The sequence below is a fragment of the Tiliqua scincoides genome, chromosome 1, assembly GCF_035046505.1.
Source record: "Tiliqua scincoides isolate rTilSci1 chromosome 1, rTilSci1.hap2, whole genome shotgun sequence".
In the NCBI taxonomy this organism is placed as follows: Eukaryota; Metazoa; Chordata; class Lepidosauria; order Squamata; family Scincidae; genus Tiliqua; species Tiliqua scincoides.
In genome coordinates this window covers 71333073-71349027 of record NC_089821.1, presented here as the reverse complement: position 1 = coordinate 71349027, position 15955 = coordinate 71333073, and the positions used below count along the sequence as shown (strand labels likewise).

Genomic DNA, 15955 nt, shown 5'->3' with positions numbered 1-15955 from the left:
GACATCATCGAGCCTGGGAGCGGAAGGGGGTGGGGTGGAAGGAACTGAGGTTTCCTTGTTTGTTGCACGGAAGGCGGAGGTTGCCTGCTCTCTGCACCCCCTTTGAAGGTTGCTGGTCTCTTTCTCCCCACGTGGCTCTTGTTTCCTGGGTGCTGCTGGCAGGAGCTCCTTCCAGGTGCCTCAGTCTCCCTGGGCTGCTTGGGTGGCTCCTCCCTCAGCCTCCTTGGGAGCTGCTACGCCTCCTCCCTGGGCAGTGCCATCTCTTTCCCCCCCCCGTGGTGCTACCCCCCCCCCCAGCCTCTGCTTCCTCAGCCTCTGACCTTGTTTTCTTTCCAGCAGGTAGGCTTCCTTCCCCTCTTCATTGAGTCCGGCCCCGGCAGCACCATGGAGTTCCCAGATCTAGGTGCTCACTGCTCGGAACCGTCCTGCAAGCGCCTCGGTGAGTGCCTTCTGGACCCCCTTGTGGCCTGCTCCCCTCTCCCTAAGGAACGAAGAGCATCCTCAAGGACTTGTGGTGGGTGGGGAGGCAGGTGAGGCAGAGCCTCCCCACAGGACTCCTTTGAAAAGTGCCGCTGCAATGTGAGGTGCCCAAGCATTCACAACCCATGAGCTCTACATGGGGAGGCAGGTGAGGCAGAGCCTCCCCACCAGGGTCCTTTGAATAGCGCTGCTGCTTTGTGAGGTGCCAAGCGCCCACAACCCATGTGCTCTGCCCTCTCTCCCTCCTTGTGTGGCTTGTGGGTGCTTGGGAGTCCCACACAGCGACAACACTTCTTGAATGACTCCGGTGGGGAGGCTCTGCCTCACTTGCCTCCCTGCCCACCACATGTCCCTGAGCATGAGTACAGGGATGATGAAACTTGCTGTGTTATATTTCCTGTTGAATGTTTGGGGTGGGGGTTGCTGGGAGCCAGGATTCTACCATTTTCTCACTAGCTCTCGGACCAGAGCGTTTTGTAACAGATTTGTAGATGTAGTATAGAAATCTGGACTTTCTGAGACTTAATGTGGGAGCGTGTCCTGGAGCCCACTATGTGAAGCATCACAGATTGGTCTGGGGTCAAATGTGTTATTTGCCCTACAGCGCAGGGGCATGCTTCAGAACTATAATGGCATACTTCAAAGAGTGTTCTGTTAAAGCAAACTTTGGGCATGTTTGAGAACTGCCCATGTGAAGGGTGACCAGATACAAAGGAGATACAGAGTGTCTATACCTAGAACCATGGTACAGAACAGGGAATTTTGGCAGCTGCAGCTCAACACGGAAAGGTTTAAAAGTGTGCACCTGCCAAAATTCCCTGTTCTGTACCATGGTTAAAGGCAGCGATTTTTCAATCCTTTTCATCTCAGGGCATATTGATAACTGAAATTGTCAAGGCACACCACTGTTTGTTGACAGTTGACAAGGCACACCACACTGCTGGTGGAGGGCTCACATTCCCCAATGGCCCTACTAATGAATGACCCTCCCCCCCAAACTATTACAGCACACCTGCAGATCATTCAAGGCACTCTGTCCTCTTTAGTATCTGGTAACCCTACCCACATGCTATTTTTGAGAATTGGCCATGGGTAAGGATGTGCCCATTGACATATTCTGATTTCTTCAAAGTCATTTCTTTTCTTGGCCCTTATCCCTGGTTTTGGTAGGCACTAATGACTAGTGGGAACTGGCTATAAAATTTCCTGGTAGGACTTCAGAGGTGATTTCTGTAGCTTACTGCATATATTACAGTAACTATGTTGCTAGCAGTGTTGCAGCTTGGTTGACATGGATGGCTCTAGCATGTAGAGGGACTGTAATTTTGTAGCAACAGAACAGATGCTGCATTGTATGGTATAGCATATTAAAGGAGCTGTCCAAGTTGTTTTAGTGCTTGTTTGCTGGCACTTTGAAATATTTAGGAAGCAAACAGATGAACGGATGCTTCTCTATGGAATTGGACCCTTGGGACTTAACTCAGTGGAGAGCACTTCTGGTGCCCCTAGCTACTTTTGTGTTCAAAAGTTAATGGCATACATCTCATTCCCAAAAGAATCCATGCAAGTGAACATTAATTATCTGATACAATTCTTGTTTTTTTTTATTTGCTATACATGTCTCAGGTGAACACATCCTGTACACAATCAATCACTCCAGACTAAATACATAACAGTTTGGCTTTCTAGCTGGAGTTTGAAAATAGTAGTGGCTGTTACATGCTTCAGATAGAAGGGATTCTATCCCATAATAGTGCTTCTGCATGCTTGGCCATGGAGTGATACAGAAACTGCCAATAGGAGTAGGCTCCTTTCAAAGATCTGTATACTTTGGACTGTTGTGAAATACTTTAGGACAAGATGTAAACATAGCAATCTTGGGTATACATATTAAAAATTTTGTGTACTAGTGCAGTCTTGTGTGCACATACTAGGAAATAAGTTATATTGTTTGCTAGACTGAGAATTGGACATGGGGATTTAAACGTATAGGCATACATCAAAGGAGAAAGCCCTTCAATCTGTACAATTTTCATGAGCACATTTTGCTTGAGTGGGCTCCGTTTTTCAGTATGCAGCAGGTTTTTCTACAGTCTCAGCTGCCTGTTATGCAACATGTAGCTGTGACTATGTTTCAATAGACATTCATCTGTGTGCTTTCCACCTCCAGATTAAACAAGCATTTTGCTGGTTTTATTTTAAGATACTGGTGGAGTTAAGGTTCATAAAGGAAGTAAGCTCCATGAATTGTACACTAGTATATTACTGTATTTTGTGGTCGTGTAATCAGGGACAGTACAGAGAAGGGCATACCAGATCCCTTTCCTGGTCATACTTCTTTTATTTGAATCTCTTTCAGTCATCTGTGCTCTTGAGAGCTGAAACAAAGCATGTGCCCTTAAAAATAAAGGAAAACGGATAATTCCATGGTTGTGGCATCCTGTAGAATACTTGGAGGACTTCCAAGGGAGAGGGCTATTGAAGCCCTGCAAGGAAGACTATTACAACTCTTTGTTGTTCTGTACTTTCTTACTTCCCAGATTTTCTCCCTCTGAAATGTGATGCTTGTGAACAGCTGTTTTGCACTGACCATGTTGCCTATGCCCATCACAACTGCACATCAGCTTACAAGAAGGTAAGTAAAATTGTAGGAGACAGAATTTGAAGTTGGGAGGTTTAGGTATGCCATGCTACATCAGTAGCCCCATTGCAGGGCTGCTTCCCTTCTCCCAAGGAGCCTCCCGCAGTAGTGCAGGAGGCGCTGGATCCGGCGGGGCCCTCCATGGAGCCACCGGGTCCCGCAGCTCCAGGCAGCTCAGGATTGGGCTGCCCATAAGTAAAAAATAAAATCTAATAAACTAAAAGTTTATTCGCCCTATACTGCTTTGGACCAGGGTATCTTAGAGACCGCCTACTCCCATACAATCCGGCCGATCCCCTGGGTCATCAGAGAAGGCCTTTTTACAAGTGTCACTGCCCAGGGAGGTACGTGGGGCGGCGGCAAGAAATAGGGCCTTCTCAGTAGTGGCACCAACACTCTGGAACTCCCTCCCCTTTGATTTACGAACTGCTCCCTCTCTTGAAACTTCCTGGGGCCTGAAGACATTTCTTTTCAGACAAACCTTCTGAGTTACTGACCTTTTTAACATCTTTTAACTTTTTCAGGCTTGGGGACTCTTTATAAACTGCTGCTGTTTTGCTCCTTTTACATCTTTATCTGATTGCTGTTTTTAAAAATGTTCTTGTTAATGTGTTTTTTAATCTTGTTTTTAATTCATGTTTTTAATTGTGTTTTTAATTACTATTGTAAGCTGCCTTGGGTCCTTTTGGGGAGAAAGGCGGGGAATAAATGAAGTAAATAAAAATAAAATAAATAAAAGTGGCAGTAAAAAATAAAAATAGACTTGGTCTTGAAATAAGAATTCAATAAGCTGATCAGAACAAACATGCTTTCAATATCCACTTAAAAATGCGAAAAGAGGGAGGATTCATATGATTTGCTGTCCTTATTATGCCCCAACTGTATGAAAGCTAAGGTTACCCTATTGTGAAGGAAGCTGTTTGATGAAATCAAGAAGGGTAGATAAGAAGCCAGGCTATGCCCTTAGTGCAGTGATTTTCTACCTTTTTCATCTCATGGCACACTAGCAAGGCTCTAAATTTTCAGGGCACACCATTGGTTTTTTTGACCATTGGCAAGACACACTGCACTACCAGTGGGGGCCTTGCATCTCTCAATGGCCCTTCTTAATAGATGACGCTTCCCCAAATGCCTGCAATACCCACAGACTATTCGCAGCACACCAGTTGACAATCACTGCCTTAGTGGTTAACATAGCACTTGTTCAGGGCTAGCTCAAAAAAAGTTCATGGTCTTTGTGACAGCCGTGTACCTTTTCCAGATAACAGTTGCATGAGACAGGGCATGCTTTGGATTTTAGGCACCTTTGATGTGGTCTTATCATTATCTTTGAAGGCAACAATCCCTGCCCTCCCCTGCCCCCATCAAGCTAGAGAGACTACTCCTGCAATATCAGTGGATCTTAGATTGTGATTAATTCAACAAAAAATCATTTTCTGGATATATTACTGAAATATCTTTATAGTAAAGGGTTAATTAAAGAATCTAAATGCTGGTGATGTAATGCTTTGAATGTGACACATGTGATGTGATCTTGTTTAGAAATACTATTTTTGGGGGGAAGAAGTCATCTATTAGTTATATAATGTTGCAACAGTTATGGATGTTTGTGAATATGTATGTCCTGAAATATCTACTTGTAGCATGGAAGTTAACCCATTTCTGCCCAGCCCACAGGTGTAGATATTTGATCCCTGTTGCATATGCACAACATTGGCCAGAAATGGCTTTAACAGAGGAACAACAAAAATGGACAGTGCTTTCACTGTTCCTAAAAAAGACTTATAGTAAAATGCAGGTGGTGCCTAGGTATCCACAGGGGATCTGTTCCTGGACCCTTCATGGATACCAAAAAACCACAGCTAAAAAATCCACGGCTAGTCACCCCTTAAGGCCTGGAGGCTGAGTCACTGTTCCCTGCTATGGTAAATTTGCCACCTACTTTGCAGACAAAGTGTTGCACATTTGCTTTGCTTTATGAGCAGTTCTCATACAGAAATAGTTTGACATATTTGTTGGAGGTGTCAGATATTTGGGTGAATGTCAGTGAAAGAATCGGTTCAGCTCAGGTTTAGTTGAGGCTTTTAAATCATGATTCAACTGATGTACTAGTTCTAGCAAAATCAAGATTCAATCTGGTTTCAGTTCAAGTGTGGTATGGGTCTCTGGTTGAAGGCACATTAAAAGCATAGAGCAAGCCTTCTATGTTTTCCAGTGAGGATAACTTGAACTGCCCCGTTCTAAAAAATATTGTTAATTGATGCAGACATGGCCTTTCCCAGTTTGAAGAGACACTTGGCCAACAGTCTGAGGCTAAGAGGCAAAGAAGGAAGACCCATAGCCAGGGAGACAGACCAGGGACAGACTGCACTTGCTCCCAGTGTGGAAGGGATTGTCACTCCTGAATCGGCCTTTTCAGCCACACTCGACGCTGTTCCAGAACCACCATTCAGAGCGCGATACCATAGTCTTTCGAGACTGAAGGTTGCCAACTACTAAGGATCATTAGGTGCAAGAGAGCAGTCGTTTGCAAGTTGAATCCATGCCTGTCCTTGTTAATTAAAGATAGCCAGAGGAGAATGGATCCCGTTGCTGGCTTTGTTAATGCTTCCCTTGAAGGAAGTAGAGAGTCAAATGACCGAACATTTGTTGTGCTCCATTCCCTGTTAGAAAAATCTAATCCTGATACTGATTTCTTAGGCAATTACTATCCTTTCTCCAGTCTTCTCTTGTTGATATAAATTGTTCTGCTCTGTTCTGAAGCTGCTTGCTTTGCAGCTTCAAGGGCATCTGATTGTTTAGTTCCTTGTAGAGTTGCCAATGTGTCTTTTGAAATAAGGGTACTGTTGGTATTGTGTGACCTTGAATGGTGAACTCTGCAGGACATTAACAGGAGACCTTGCACCTTATTGATCCTGGATACCGTTGATCCCAAGTTGCCAGTAATCTGGTTGCAGGACCTGACATGGGTATATGTGCTTGCATAGTCATGGAATTGCTGGTGGTGACTTTTTGGGAATGATGGCAAGGGATTACTTATCATGCTTTCCAGGATCTTTTCCTCTGATTCTAGATCCATGGGTTTTGAGCAATTATTGATCATCTGAAAGTGTCAGCTTTGGTGTCATCTTGTATTGATAGAGGTGTTTAAAACACACACATGCATATTTTGGTGTTTTAAGATATTTTCCAGAAATTAAAATAGATCACTTTTCCAGTTAGACGTAATTCAGTGGCTGCATCTGCTGACACCGTATCACCTGCCTAGTATACATTTGAAGCATTTAAAATTATTAAAAATAGAGATTTTGGAATGAGAACTTGGAATAAAAACACATAACACTGCTTTCTGCCTTTTCCCTTCACTAAATCTGCAAAAAAATAAAACAATATTCAGACATCCCTACACATTGATGATAATCAATTCTGACTGTCATTCACTGTGCAGAGATGTGGGGAGGCTAATATTCCAGAATATTTCCATTTACTATATTATTCCTTGAAAGTGTATGTTTCATAGGAGTAATCAATAATATTGAAGAGAGCAGCCGAAATGAATAGTAGGCTGGGGCATCTTCCTTATGAGGAAAGGTTGCAGCATCTCATTGCATTCATTGTGGCCTACTTCCAGGAAAGAGTGATAGAATTGCAGCCGGGCAGCCCAGTCCTGAGCTGCCCGGGGTGCGAAGTTGCAGCGGCGCCAAGAACAGTTGCTGCTGCATTCTGCGTCTCTCAGACTTTGTCCCCTTCCCCCGGGTAAGGGAAGCAGCCCCACAATGGGGCTACTCACTTTACAGCCAACCAAAAGGTTGGCAGTAAAGTAAAGGTGTTCGTGTAGGGCGCTGAGCCCTGCATGAATGGACAGGATCCGCTCCATCGGACCCGCCTCCTGCCTCCCCGCTCCCTCTCCCCAGCACGCCTCCTACCTGCCCTCTCATCGCCCTCCCTCCGCAGAATGCCCTCCCCACCCTTGCTTACCGTGCTGCGGCTCTGCAGTTTGTGAGACCACCAAACAGCAGAGGATGGGCACCTGCCCGGCACTAGCTGTAAGGCGCTCCACGTGGGGCTGCCTCTGAAGATGGTTTTAAAACTGCAACTAGTTTTGAATGCGGCTGCCCATGTGGTTGCTAGGGCTCGTTGGTTTGACTCAGTTGGGCCACTGTTTTGGTGGCTACATTGGCTGCCAGTTCGTTTCCAGGTTGAATTCAAAGTGCTTTTTTTTTTTTTTTTTTTTTTTTTGCTTTTAAAGCACTATATAGTTTGGGTACAGGGTATTTGAGGGACTGCCTTTGAGGGATGACCTACTAGTCCTCTCAGGTCATCTAAGGGGGCCCTTCTGACTGTGCCGCCACCAGTAGAGGTGAGGGGGGTAGTGGCTAGGTGGTGGTGTGGTAGTGGCCAGTCACTGCCTTTTTTCAAGCCTGCTTTACGCTATTTATTTATTGGATTTATATCCCACCTTTCTCCCACACCAAAGGGGACTCAAGGTGGCTACAATATCAACATAAAACAATATAGATTAAAAACAATTAAAACATTAAAAACAATTGAAATCCCAGGAGCACTACAATTACAAATGTCATTAAAAAAGCACCAGCCCCCAGTGTCAGTTAAAAGCCTTCATAAATAAGAAGGTCTTGAGGCCCTGCCGAAAGGTCTCCAGAGAGGGAGATGAACTCCTATGGACTCCAGCTCAACCTCTGTTCTGTCTCCAGGATGTGCAGGTCCCTGTATGCCCACTGTGCAGCACACCCATTCCTGTGAAGCGAGGAGAGATGCCTGATATTGTGGTAGGGGCACACATTGACCAGGATTGCAAATCGGACCCAGCTCAGCGTAAGCGCAAGGTAAGATACTACAGCTACCTGTTTTGCTAGGAAGTTGTGGTGTGTGAACAATGTGAGGATGGTAGCCACACCCCTGTAAACTGGTTTTTTTCAGGTTCCACTCAGTGGTACAGAGAGAACTGTAAGCAGCTTGGATGGAGGGCACTGGAAGGGCTTCATAGTCAAGGAGCATGTCAGTATTGAATGGCACTGGCAAAGTTATATCTGGCTTCTACCAGATATACAGAATACCTTTAATTTGCAGAAAGCCAGATTAAAACCAGCCAGGTTTGAAGATCAAGTTTAACATCACAATTCTATGCATGTTTCCTTGGAGATGAGTCCTACTCAGTTCAGTGAAACTTACTCCCAAGAAAATATGCATAGGATTGTAGCCCTTCAATAGCAATTGTTCAAGGGAAGAGCTGTTGCTCACTGGTAGAGCACTTGTTTTCTATGCAGAATGTCCCAAGCTCAATCGCAGGCACCATCTCCAAGCATGAAAGAGAAATAGTCTTATCTGAAACCCTGGAGAACCACTGCCGCTCGGCTAACGGCCTGATGCTGTATAAGGCATCTACCTGAGATCTATGACCAGGGGTTCCCAATCTGTGTGCTGCAGCACCCTCAGAGGGGTGCCACACTGCTGCTTCTTCCTGGCTTACCAGGCAGAGAATCGCATGCAAGATCTTGCCCTGGGAAGCCAGAAAGAAGAGGCCATGCAGTGTCCCTGTGAGTGCAAAGGGCACCATGGCCGCAGTGAGTTGGAAACTGCTTATGTATGATCATTTAACCCTCACTTTGAAGCTTAAGGCTTGCTGTTCCCTAGTCTCTCGGATGCAAAACAGGCAGGCGCTGGCAGGCCTTCCTTTACCACCAGGCCATCCAACTGTCCTCAGTCACAATTGTGTCCATCTTTCTAGATCTTCACCAACAAGTGTCAGCGGCCTGGCTGCAAGCAACGGGAGATGATGAAGGTTCTTTGTGAACAGTGTCATGGCAACTTCTGCCTCAAGCACCGCCACCCACTGGATCATGACTGCACAGGATCTGGACATTCCCTTTCCAAAGCAGGGTAAAAGCGGGACTGGGGGCTGCCATGGGCAAAACTGTATGTCAGTGAGAGGCAGAGGGGGAGGATGCATGACCATTTTGATGCACACTCAAATATAGGAACAGTGGTGTATTCCCATCTCCCCATTTCTGGTGAAGCATCTCTCTTGCAGTTTTCTGGGGGGGGGGGGGGTTGCAAGATAATATCTCCTCTTTCTGCTGCCATTACGATGTTTGCCACTTCTGTTTTGCTCAGCCATCTCTGTTTGTAACCTCGACTCTGGTTAACTGAGAGTGGAGGGTGCCAAAGTTCACGAGGTATTGCTGGGGTTTGGGCCTGATTTTTTTTGGGGGGGGGGGGCAGCAAAGGATAGTGCCGAAATGAATTATTTCTAGTCTTGGTCAGGAATTGGTACAGTCTTGAGGGTGATGCTGTGTTACCTAAGGCTGTGTTCCCTGCTTCAGGAACGCTGCTATTGCCAGGGCTGAAAAGTCTGCCAAAGTACCTGCAAGCACCGCATCCAGCAATGGAGCCATGATATCTGGTACAAGCCTGCCAACTTCCAGCAGGTACAACAATGACTCGAATCTGCATTGTTCCCTACCCTATCTTCTTCTCCTAGCAGCTACAGCCTACAATACAGCCTACAGGAGGTAGTGTAACACTTGTGATCCCTGATGCTTCCCTTTCTTTTCTACCACCTGTCCAATCATGTCCTGGAACCTCATGTGGCCCACCATCTCTGAGCCTGCATGTATTGTAAAACTAGTTCCCAATTCAGCTCATCTTTCTTGAAGCACAAGAACCCTGTGGAGTTCAGTGAGCTCACAAGCATGCGGTTAGTGACCTTGTTTTATGTTGTTAGTTAGACCCTAGTAGATCATGTCACTGGGCTACCCTCCCCAATTTAAATGCCTTGTGAGTTGGTACCAGTTGACCTTTCGTCTCATTCACACAGAGCCATGCAGATAGCAAGAGCACCTCAGCCCAGGAGCACTTCCCCACCAGTTGTTGCCCTGCAGAATGGACTGGTAAGTGGTAGCCAACAACTGGATACTGAGCTATTCATATGTAGGTTGCTAATCTCCAGTTGATCCAGAATGCCGCCACTACATTTTGTTTGGGGCACATGAGTCGGTTCATAATGCCTGTCTTGCACCAGCTTTGCTGGCTTCCAGGTGTGTTTTCAGGCTCAGAATGCAGGGTTTGAACTTACTAAAGCCCTAAATGGCCTCTGGAGCTTTTTCAAAAACTTCCTCTTCCCATACAGAACTCCCCGTGACCAGTGTAAAGACCTTCCTTTGTGTTCAACTGCTGACAGAGGTGCAGTGGGTATCCATGAAGGTGTGGGCCTTCTTGGCTGTGAAATGGAATGGCCAAACTAAATGGAGACCTTCCTAGAGAGTTATTCTGGGCCTCCTCACTGCCCACCAGCCTTAACAGATGGAAGGCTTTTGTTCTAGACCAGCTTCTTTTGAACTCTTGAAAATAGCTTAGCTGGAAGAATTGATGATTTGCTGTTGGGACCAGCACTGTAATAGACTAGAAATTATTTTTTTTTTTCCACTTTTGACCCTTCTTTTGTCTGTCTCACTTCAGAGTGAAGAGGAAGCACTGCAACGAGCCTTGGAGATGTCCCTGGCAGAGTCAGTGCCCAGCCAACCACAGCCCCACAGGTATGACTTAGTGGTAGCAGCCCTGTGTAGCCCAGCTTATTTTAGGCCCTTACTGATATTATGGTGCCAACCTGTGAGCTTGTGATACTCTGTTGGGATCACACACAAACCCCAACCACTCTTATCTGTTGTGTTCAAACTGTAGTGCCAATAGGCTGTCCCTGATACCGCTCAGATCTGTTGCCTTTTTCCAGGTCACTGCTTCTAGTTCTGTTGGGTTCACTGTTCAAACAGTTAGTCCTGCTCATGCCCTCGAAGCAGTAGGGATCAAATGATGTAGGGCAGTGGTTCTCAGACTTTGAGGGAACTTTACTCCCTCAGTAAGTTCTTGTGGGGGAGGGGCTAGGACTGCGACGTGATTCCCCCGAATCACGGCTCTTAAGGAGGGCGAGGGGGGGTGCTTGTGACTTACATTATGTAGGCAGGGCTGCAGGAGGTGCAGGGAGCCCTGCACAGCCCTCTGCAGCGCTCCCCGAGGCTTAGAACATTCGGAAACAGCAAGAGCAGGAGGTGCTTTGCTCCTACTGTTTCTAAACATTCCAAGCCTTGAGGAGTGCTGTGAACAGCTGCGCAGGGCTCCCCGCACCTCCTGCAGCCTGCTGGAGCCCTGCCTACATAATGTAAGTCACAAGCACCCCCCTCGCCCCCCCCCCACGGATGTGATCCTGGGGCTCACTTCCCTGCTTCTCCCCTTCCCCATCCCTTAAAGGGACAAGGGAACCTTTACACGAACTGGTGGGTTGCGACCCTCCAGTTTGAGAACCACTGATGTAGGGTGCAGCTCCATGCATGAACCAATACGCTAGCTGTGTTGGGGATGAATGTGCCAGGGAATTGTGGGAGGGGGAAGTCCTAGTTGTGTCACATACCCAGCTCACCCACTGCTTGTGTCTGAAGCAGCACCCAGGAGGAGGAAGATCTAGCATTGGCTCAGGCCCTTTCAGCTAGTGAGGAGGAGTACCGGCGACAGCAGCAGCAGCAACAACAACAACAGGTGAGCAAAATAGGGAAGTCTCCCAAATTGCTGCATCCATTGTTCTGCGCACCGATGGTTGGTTAAGACTTTCCACTGAGTATAAGAGATTGTTCTGTGACCCAGTAAGGATGTCCAAAGCAAGGCCAATCGCCTTTTCCTAGTGGTTTCACTGTAGAGCACTCTGGACAGTGGATGTCCCACTGGGCAGGGATTTAGTCAAAGTTTGATACACGCTTTTTGGAGTAGCGTGAAAAGAATGTACTGCTTCGGCACAGTAGAAAGGTAGGTATCCTGAAAGTTCTGCAGCTTCACAGAGCAGATTATTTGCTGTAAAGTAGCTTTAGTTGCCTCTCATATTCTGTTAGGATGACAAAATGATGGATCTCCCTCTATCCTTACAAGCCATATTTTAAATAAGAAGTGGGAGGTTTTAATCTATGTTAGTCGTAATTATGGAACAGAGGGTGATAGTTCTTAATAGGTTAACATCACATATTGGGTATGAGCTTTGTATAGCTGGTGTAGGATTCTTTTGATTTATGCTAATAATGGCCAGCCCAGACTGGGTGAAGTGGGCTGTTGTGGGAGGAGAGAGAATAATTCATTCCTGTTTCTGGCTGTTGTCAACGTATTTGTGCCCTAGGCTCGAAGTACAAAGCCATCAAGTTGTCGCCTGTCCTGAACACAGCAAGCATCCTTCAGCATGAGAGCCACACCTGGCCACTGTGGTTCTTCCTCTGTGCCCGTAGGGGGCTGCCTCGCTCTGCTGCTCGCTCAGGGCTACTAACAACGAACCAAAGGCTGCAACCCTACCTGGCCATCGTAGAGTGTCTTGTAGCCACACAGCTGTTGTCACCTTGCACTGTGACCATGTACACCTTCAGGGACAGCTGACAGTGTTTACCCCACTGGGCAGAGTAGTGGTAGCCTTGGGATAGCAGTCCCAGTTGCTCCCCATGAGCCAGCACTAGTACAAGTCATAGCAGGGGAAGGGAGTGGCTTGGCAGGCATCATTTGGCATCTGTTGAATTCCAGTGTGTGAGGATGTCCCGTAGCTGAGGGAGGCCTGCTTGTTGTCCGTTGCCTCTTACCTATCTCAGTCTGTGGCGCTCCCACAGTTGGACGGTAGGTGGTGCTAAACGCTTTTAGAGTGAGGATGTCGCACCTCACTCTTGGTGCTGTGCTTCTTCTCGCTACATTTTTATTTCATTGGGAAATAGGCAGTGGGGAAGGGACAGGTCCTACTGTCACACTGCCAAATGCTTACTTAGCTGCTTCAGCAGTAGCACTTATATAATGGGAAGCACAATGCCCTGAGAGTCCTCAAATTTGGTGTGATTCATGGGACTGTTTTATGAAGCAAAGGGAGCCATCTGTGCTGCCTGTTCCATGTAATCCTTTTCTTTGTGGGAGGTGATGACTGAATCCTCCCATTCTGTGCGCCTGGAACACACTTGCTGCCAGATCTCTTAGCCCCCTCCTTGGAAAGTCTGCCAAAGATCAACATTGATGTAGCCTACAGGTTGCTCTGTAGTGGTAGGAAAAGGAACTGTCCACTTCCAGTAGACGGCCAGCTTCTTTAGATTGCATGTTGCAAAGCTGACTGGCCCCAGGTGGCACCCATACCTCAGTGACTACATGGATGTCTGTCTTTTGTCTGATGCATGCTTTGATCAGACACTGTCTTATCAGCTGTAACAATCTACAGCCCTGGGCTTCCAGTTCTCCACCCTGCAGAAGTTATTAGTGTGTCTCCCTCTGCAGAGGTCACCTCACCACCCATCATTATGTGCCTTTGCTGCATCGCCTACAGGGTTGGCGAGAGTGAAGGTCTGGTGGTAGAGCATTGTGAGAAAGCTGATGGGAGCCAATAAACTCACATACTGAAATGGTTTGTCTTGTTGCTTTCTTGTCATCTTTTGAATCATTAGGAGTACATGCAAGTTCATTCATTCTGGAAGTTGTGGGGGAGGGTGGTTGGGAAGGAGTTTGAAGTTATGTTTAAAAAAAACCCTCAGTATAGAGTTAAAAGAATCTGTTCAGAAGGAGCATGACTAAGGAGGTAGCTTAGTTTAGGGGATTGATTTAAATCAAATTTCTGGTTTTGAGACGTTCTATAAGCAAGCATGCATACAATTGGTTGCTATAACAAATAGAACATATTGGTTTGCAAATAAAAGCAACCGTAGAGCACAGTCCCAAAAACATTTGCCTTGCAGAGTTGTATCTACTTAAAGAGAAGATGGATGTGTAATTGACCGTCTTTGTATACGTGCATGAACACTAAGCAAAACTGGCACCCTCAGGCTGCAAACCTATCCACACATATTTGAATTAAGTCACATTGAGCCAAATGAGATTTACTGTGGAGTAAACATGATCAGTGTCTAGAACTTTCCAGAAACAAGGACTGCTGGTTACTGACCAAGATCATGTTTCTCTGACAGATGGAAAATAAATGTTCATGCTGTTTGGTAGTCACATTAGTAATTTGAAACTGAATTAATTGCAGAACTCCAGTACTTGGATACCATAAAAATTAAAAAACCAGCAGACTCCTTTTCATTCCACAACAGGCAGTGTATGGGAGACAGGCGCTGGCCTGGGATAGGACTGGGCTGGTAATCGCCTCCCTAAGGACATAATAATTTGCTTTGCTAGATTTACTCTTTCAATGCCTGAAAACAGCAAAAATTATAACCCCACTACTCTACAAGCAGGTTTCTGTACTACTACCAGATCGCTGCTCAGAAACCCTGATAAGGTAGAGATTACTGAATGGCTTCAAATAGCACAAGTGGCCTGCTGGGGTTCTCCCTTTAAGCTTTTAGTGCACAGAATTGGTAACATGCTAGCTGCCACTTGAAGCAAAGAAGCAAGAAGCGTGCTTATCAACCTTGACATTGAACTGCCTCCACTGCTACAGGGGGTGGAGGGGGACAAGGATAGAGAACCTTCCCAAAATACTTCTGAATGGAAGACTCTGCAAATGAAAAAATCAAAATGGAAACAATGGACAAGAGCCACACACTGCAGAAAGAGCTTATAGTTAAGTATTTTAACCCAGAAGGTAGAAACAACCATCTAACTGCCATTTGCTACCTCTGTTTTTTGTTTCACTGCTCTCAGAATTAATCTTCAAGACTTGTGGGGACCATCAGCTGCTGCAAACTTGGTTTATCTGAAGACACCGGTTACCCACATTTTCTTCAAATGGTCAATCTTGGTGCTAAATCAATTCTAAATCAATTACTGTTTTCCTGGAACTTTTTTGCTGTTGATTAAGCAAACTTTACAAATTCCATTGGGGGGGTGGAAAAGAGGTGATGTTTGTGAGCTGACTGTTCTGGGTTATCTCCCCTCTTGGAGCCTGCTGATTCAAGTGGCTCCCCAAGCCCAAGTTTTACATTGAATGTTTTACATTGATTAATATTTTCTACAACTCAGATTATGCCTCTAGGCCAACTTCATCTTCAAGCACCATAATAAATCTAACATGCTACAAATATCCACTCTGAAACTATACATTTTAAATGTCATGGTGTTAGGACTAAAAGGCAAAGGGCTATCACCATAATTTGAGCAACTAACCCAGATCTTATCTTTCTTCCGGAAATGCACCACAAGAACCTTACTTTGGAGACCACTTTACGTCTCCAGGCACCTTTACCTCCAAAGGAATGGCAATTATTCTCATAAAAAGGCTAGAATTAATGAACCCAGAGGTAGTAAGAGATCAAAAAGAACAGTTTGATTTTGTAAAAGGGAAAATTGAAGTAAAAGAAGTCACTCTGGGTTCTGCTGATGCTCATATTGCTGGACAGGTTTCATTTCTCAATAATACACTTCATTACTTTGACCAATTTAAAATAGGTCCCGTGATACTGGAGGTAGGGAGGACACATCTATTCAATTCTAATTAAACACCTTAACAGAAGCTGAAGCTACAAATGACCATCTCTACAGATTCAGGACTAAGGAAGCTGTTGTACAAGAATTGTCTGAATGGGAAAAGTTGTTAACACTGGGGTTAAAAATGTAATTTTTCCTACTTGCTTGAAGACATGTTCTAGGATTGATTACATCCTGACCCATGCCAACGCATTCTGCCACTGTAATCACTGACATTGGACCAATAACCATCTCTCACCATGTCCAAGGGACCATGGATCTGGAATGGGCCGATACTGGAGTTTATACTACAGATTGGTCCAGATTGATCATGTGCCTCTCCGTAACCAGGTATCTGCGATGGTGATGTGTGTACTTTAAAACTAATCTTAATGGGAAGGTTCCTCTAAA

The 15955-nt window shown here is 45.7% G+C and overlaps 1 protein-coding gene across 6 annotated transcripts; it reads left to right on the top strand.

The window, feature by feature from the left end:
- Positions 1-12: 12 nt before the first annotated feature.
- ZFAND2B (zinc finger AN1-type containing 2B) lies at positions 13-15049 on the top strand. Of its 6 annotated transcripts, none has more exons than XM_066631514.1 (10): positions 13-175; positions 340-439; positions 3021-3115; positions 7837-7968; positions 8871-9022; positions 9466-9570; positions 9960-10032; positions 10601-10677; positions 11575-11671; positions 14783-15049. In XM_066631514.1, the coding sequence occupies exons 2-10, from the start codon at positions 385-387 to the stop codon at positions 14786-14788; spliced, it is 792 nt and encodes a 263-aa protein (XP_066487611.1). In that variant the 5' UTR covers positions 13-175; positions 340-384; the 3' UTR covers positions 14789-15049. The 6 variants fall into 6 exon arrangements, with proteins under 6 accessions (XP_066487611.1, XP_066487608.1, XP_066487609.1 ...); XM_066631511.1 differs by lacking the exon at positions 14783-15049 and adding an exon at positions 12297-13534 and having other exon boundaries at positions 13-108; XM_066631512.1 differs by lacking the exon at positions 14783-15049 and adding an exon at positions 12297-13534 and having other exon boundaries at positions 13-108; positions 337-439.
- The last annotated feature ends 906 nt before the right edge of the window (positions 15050-15955 follow it).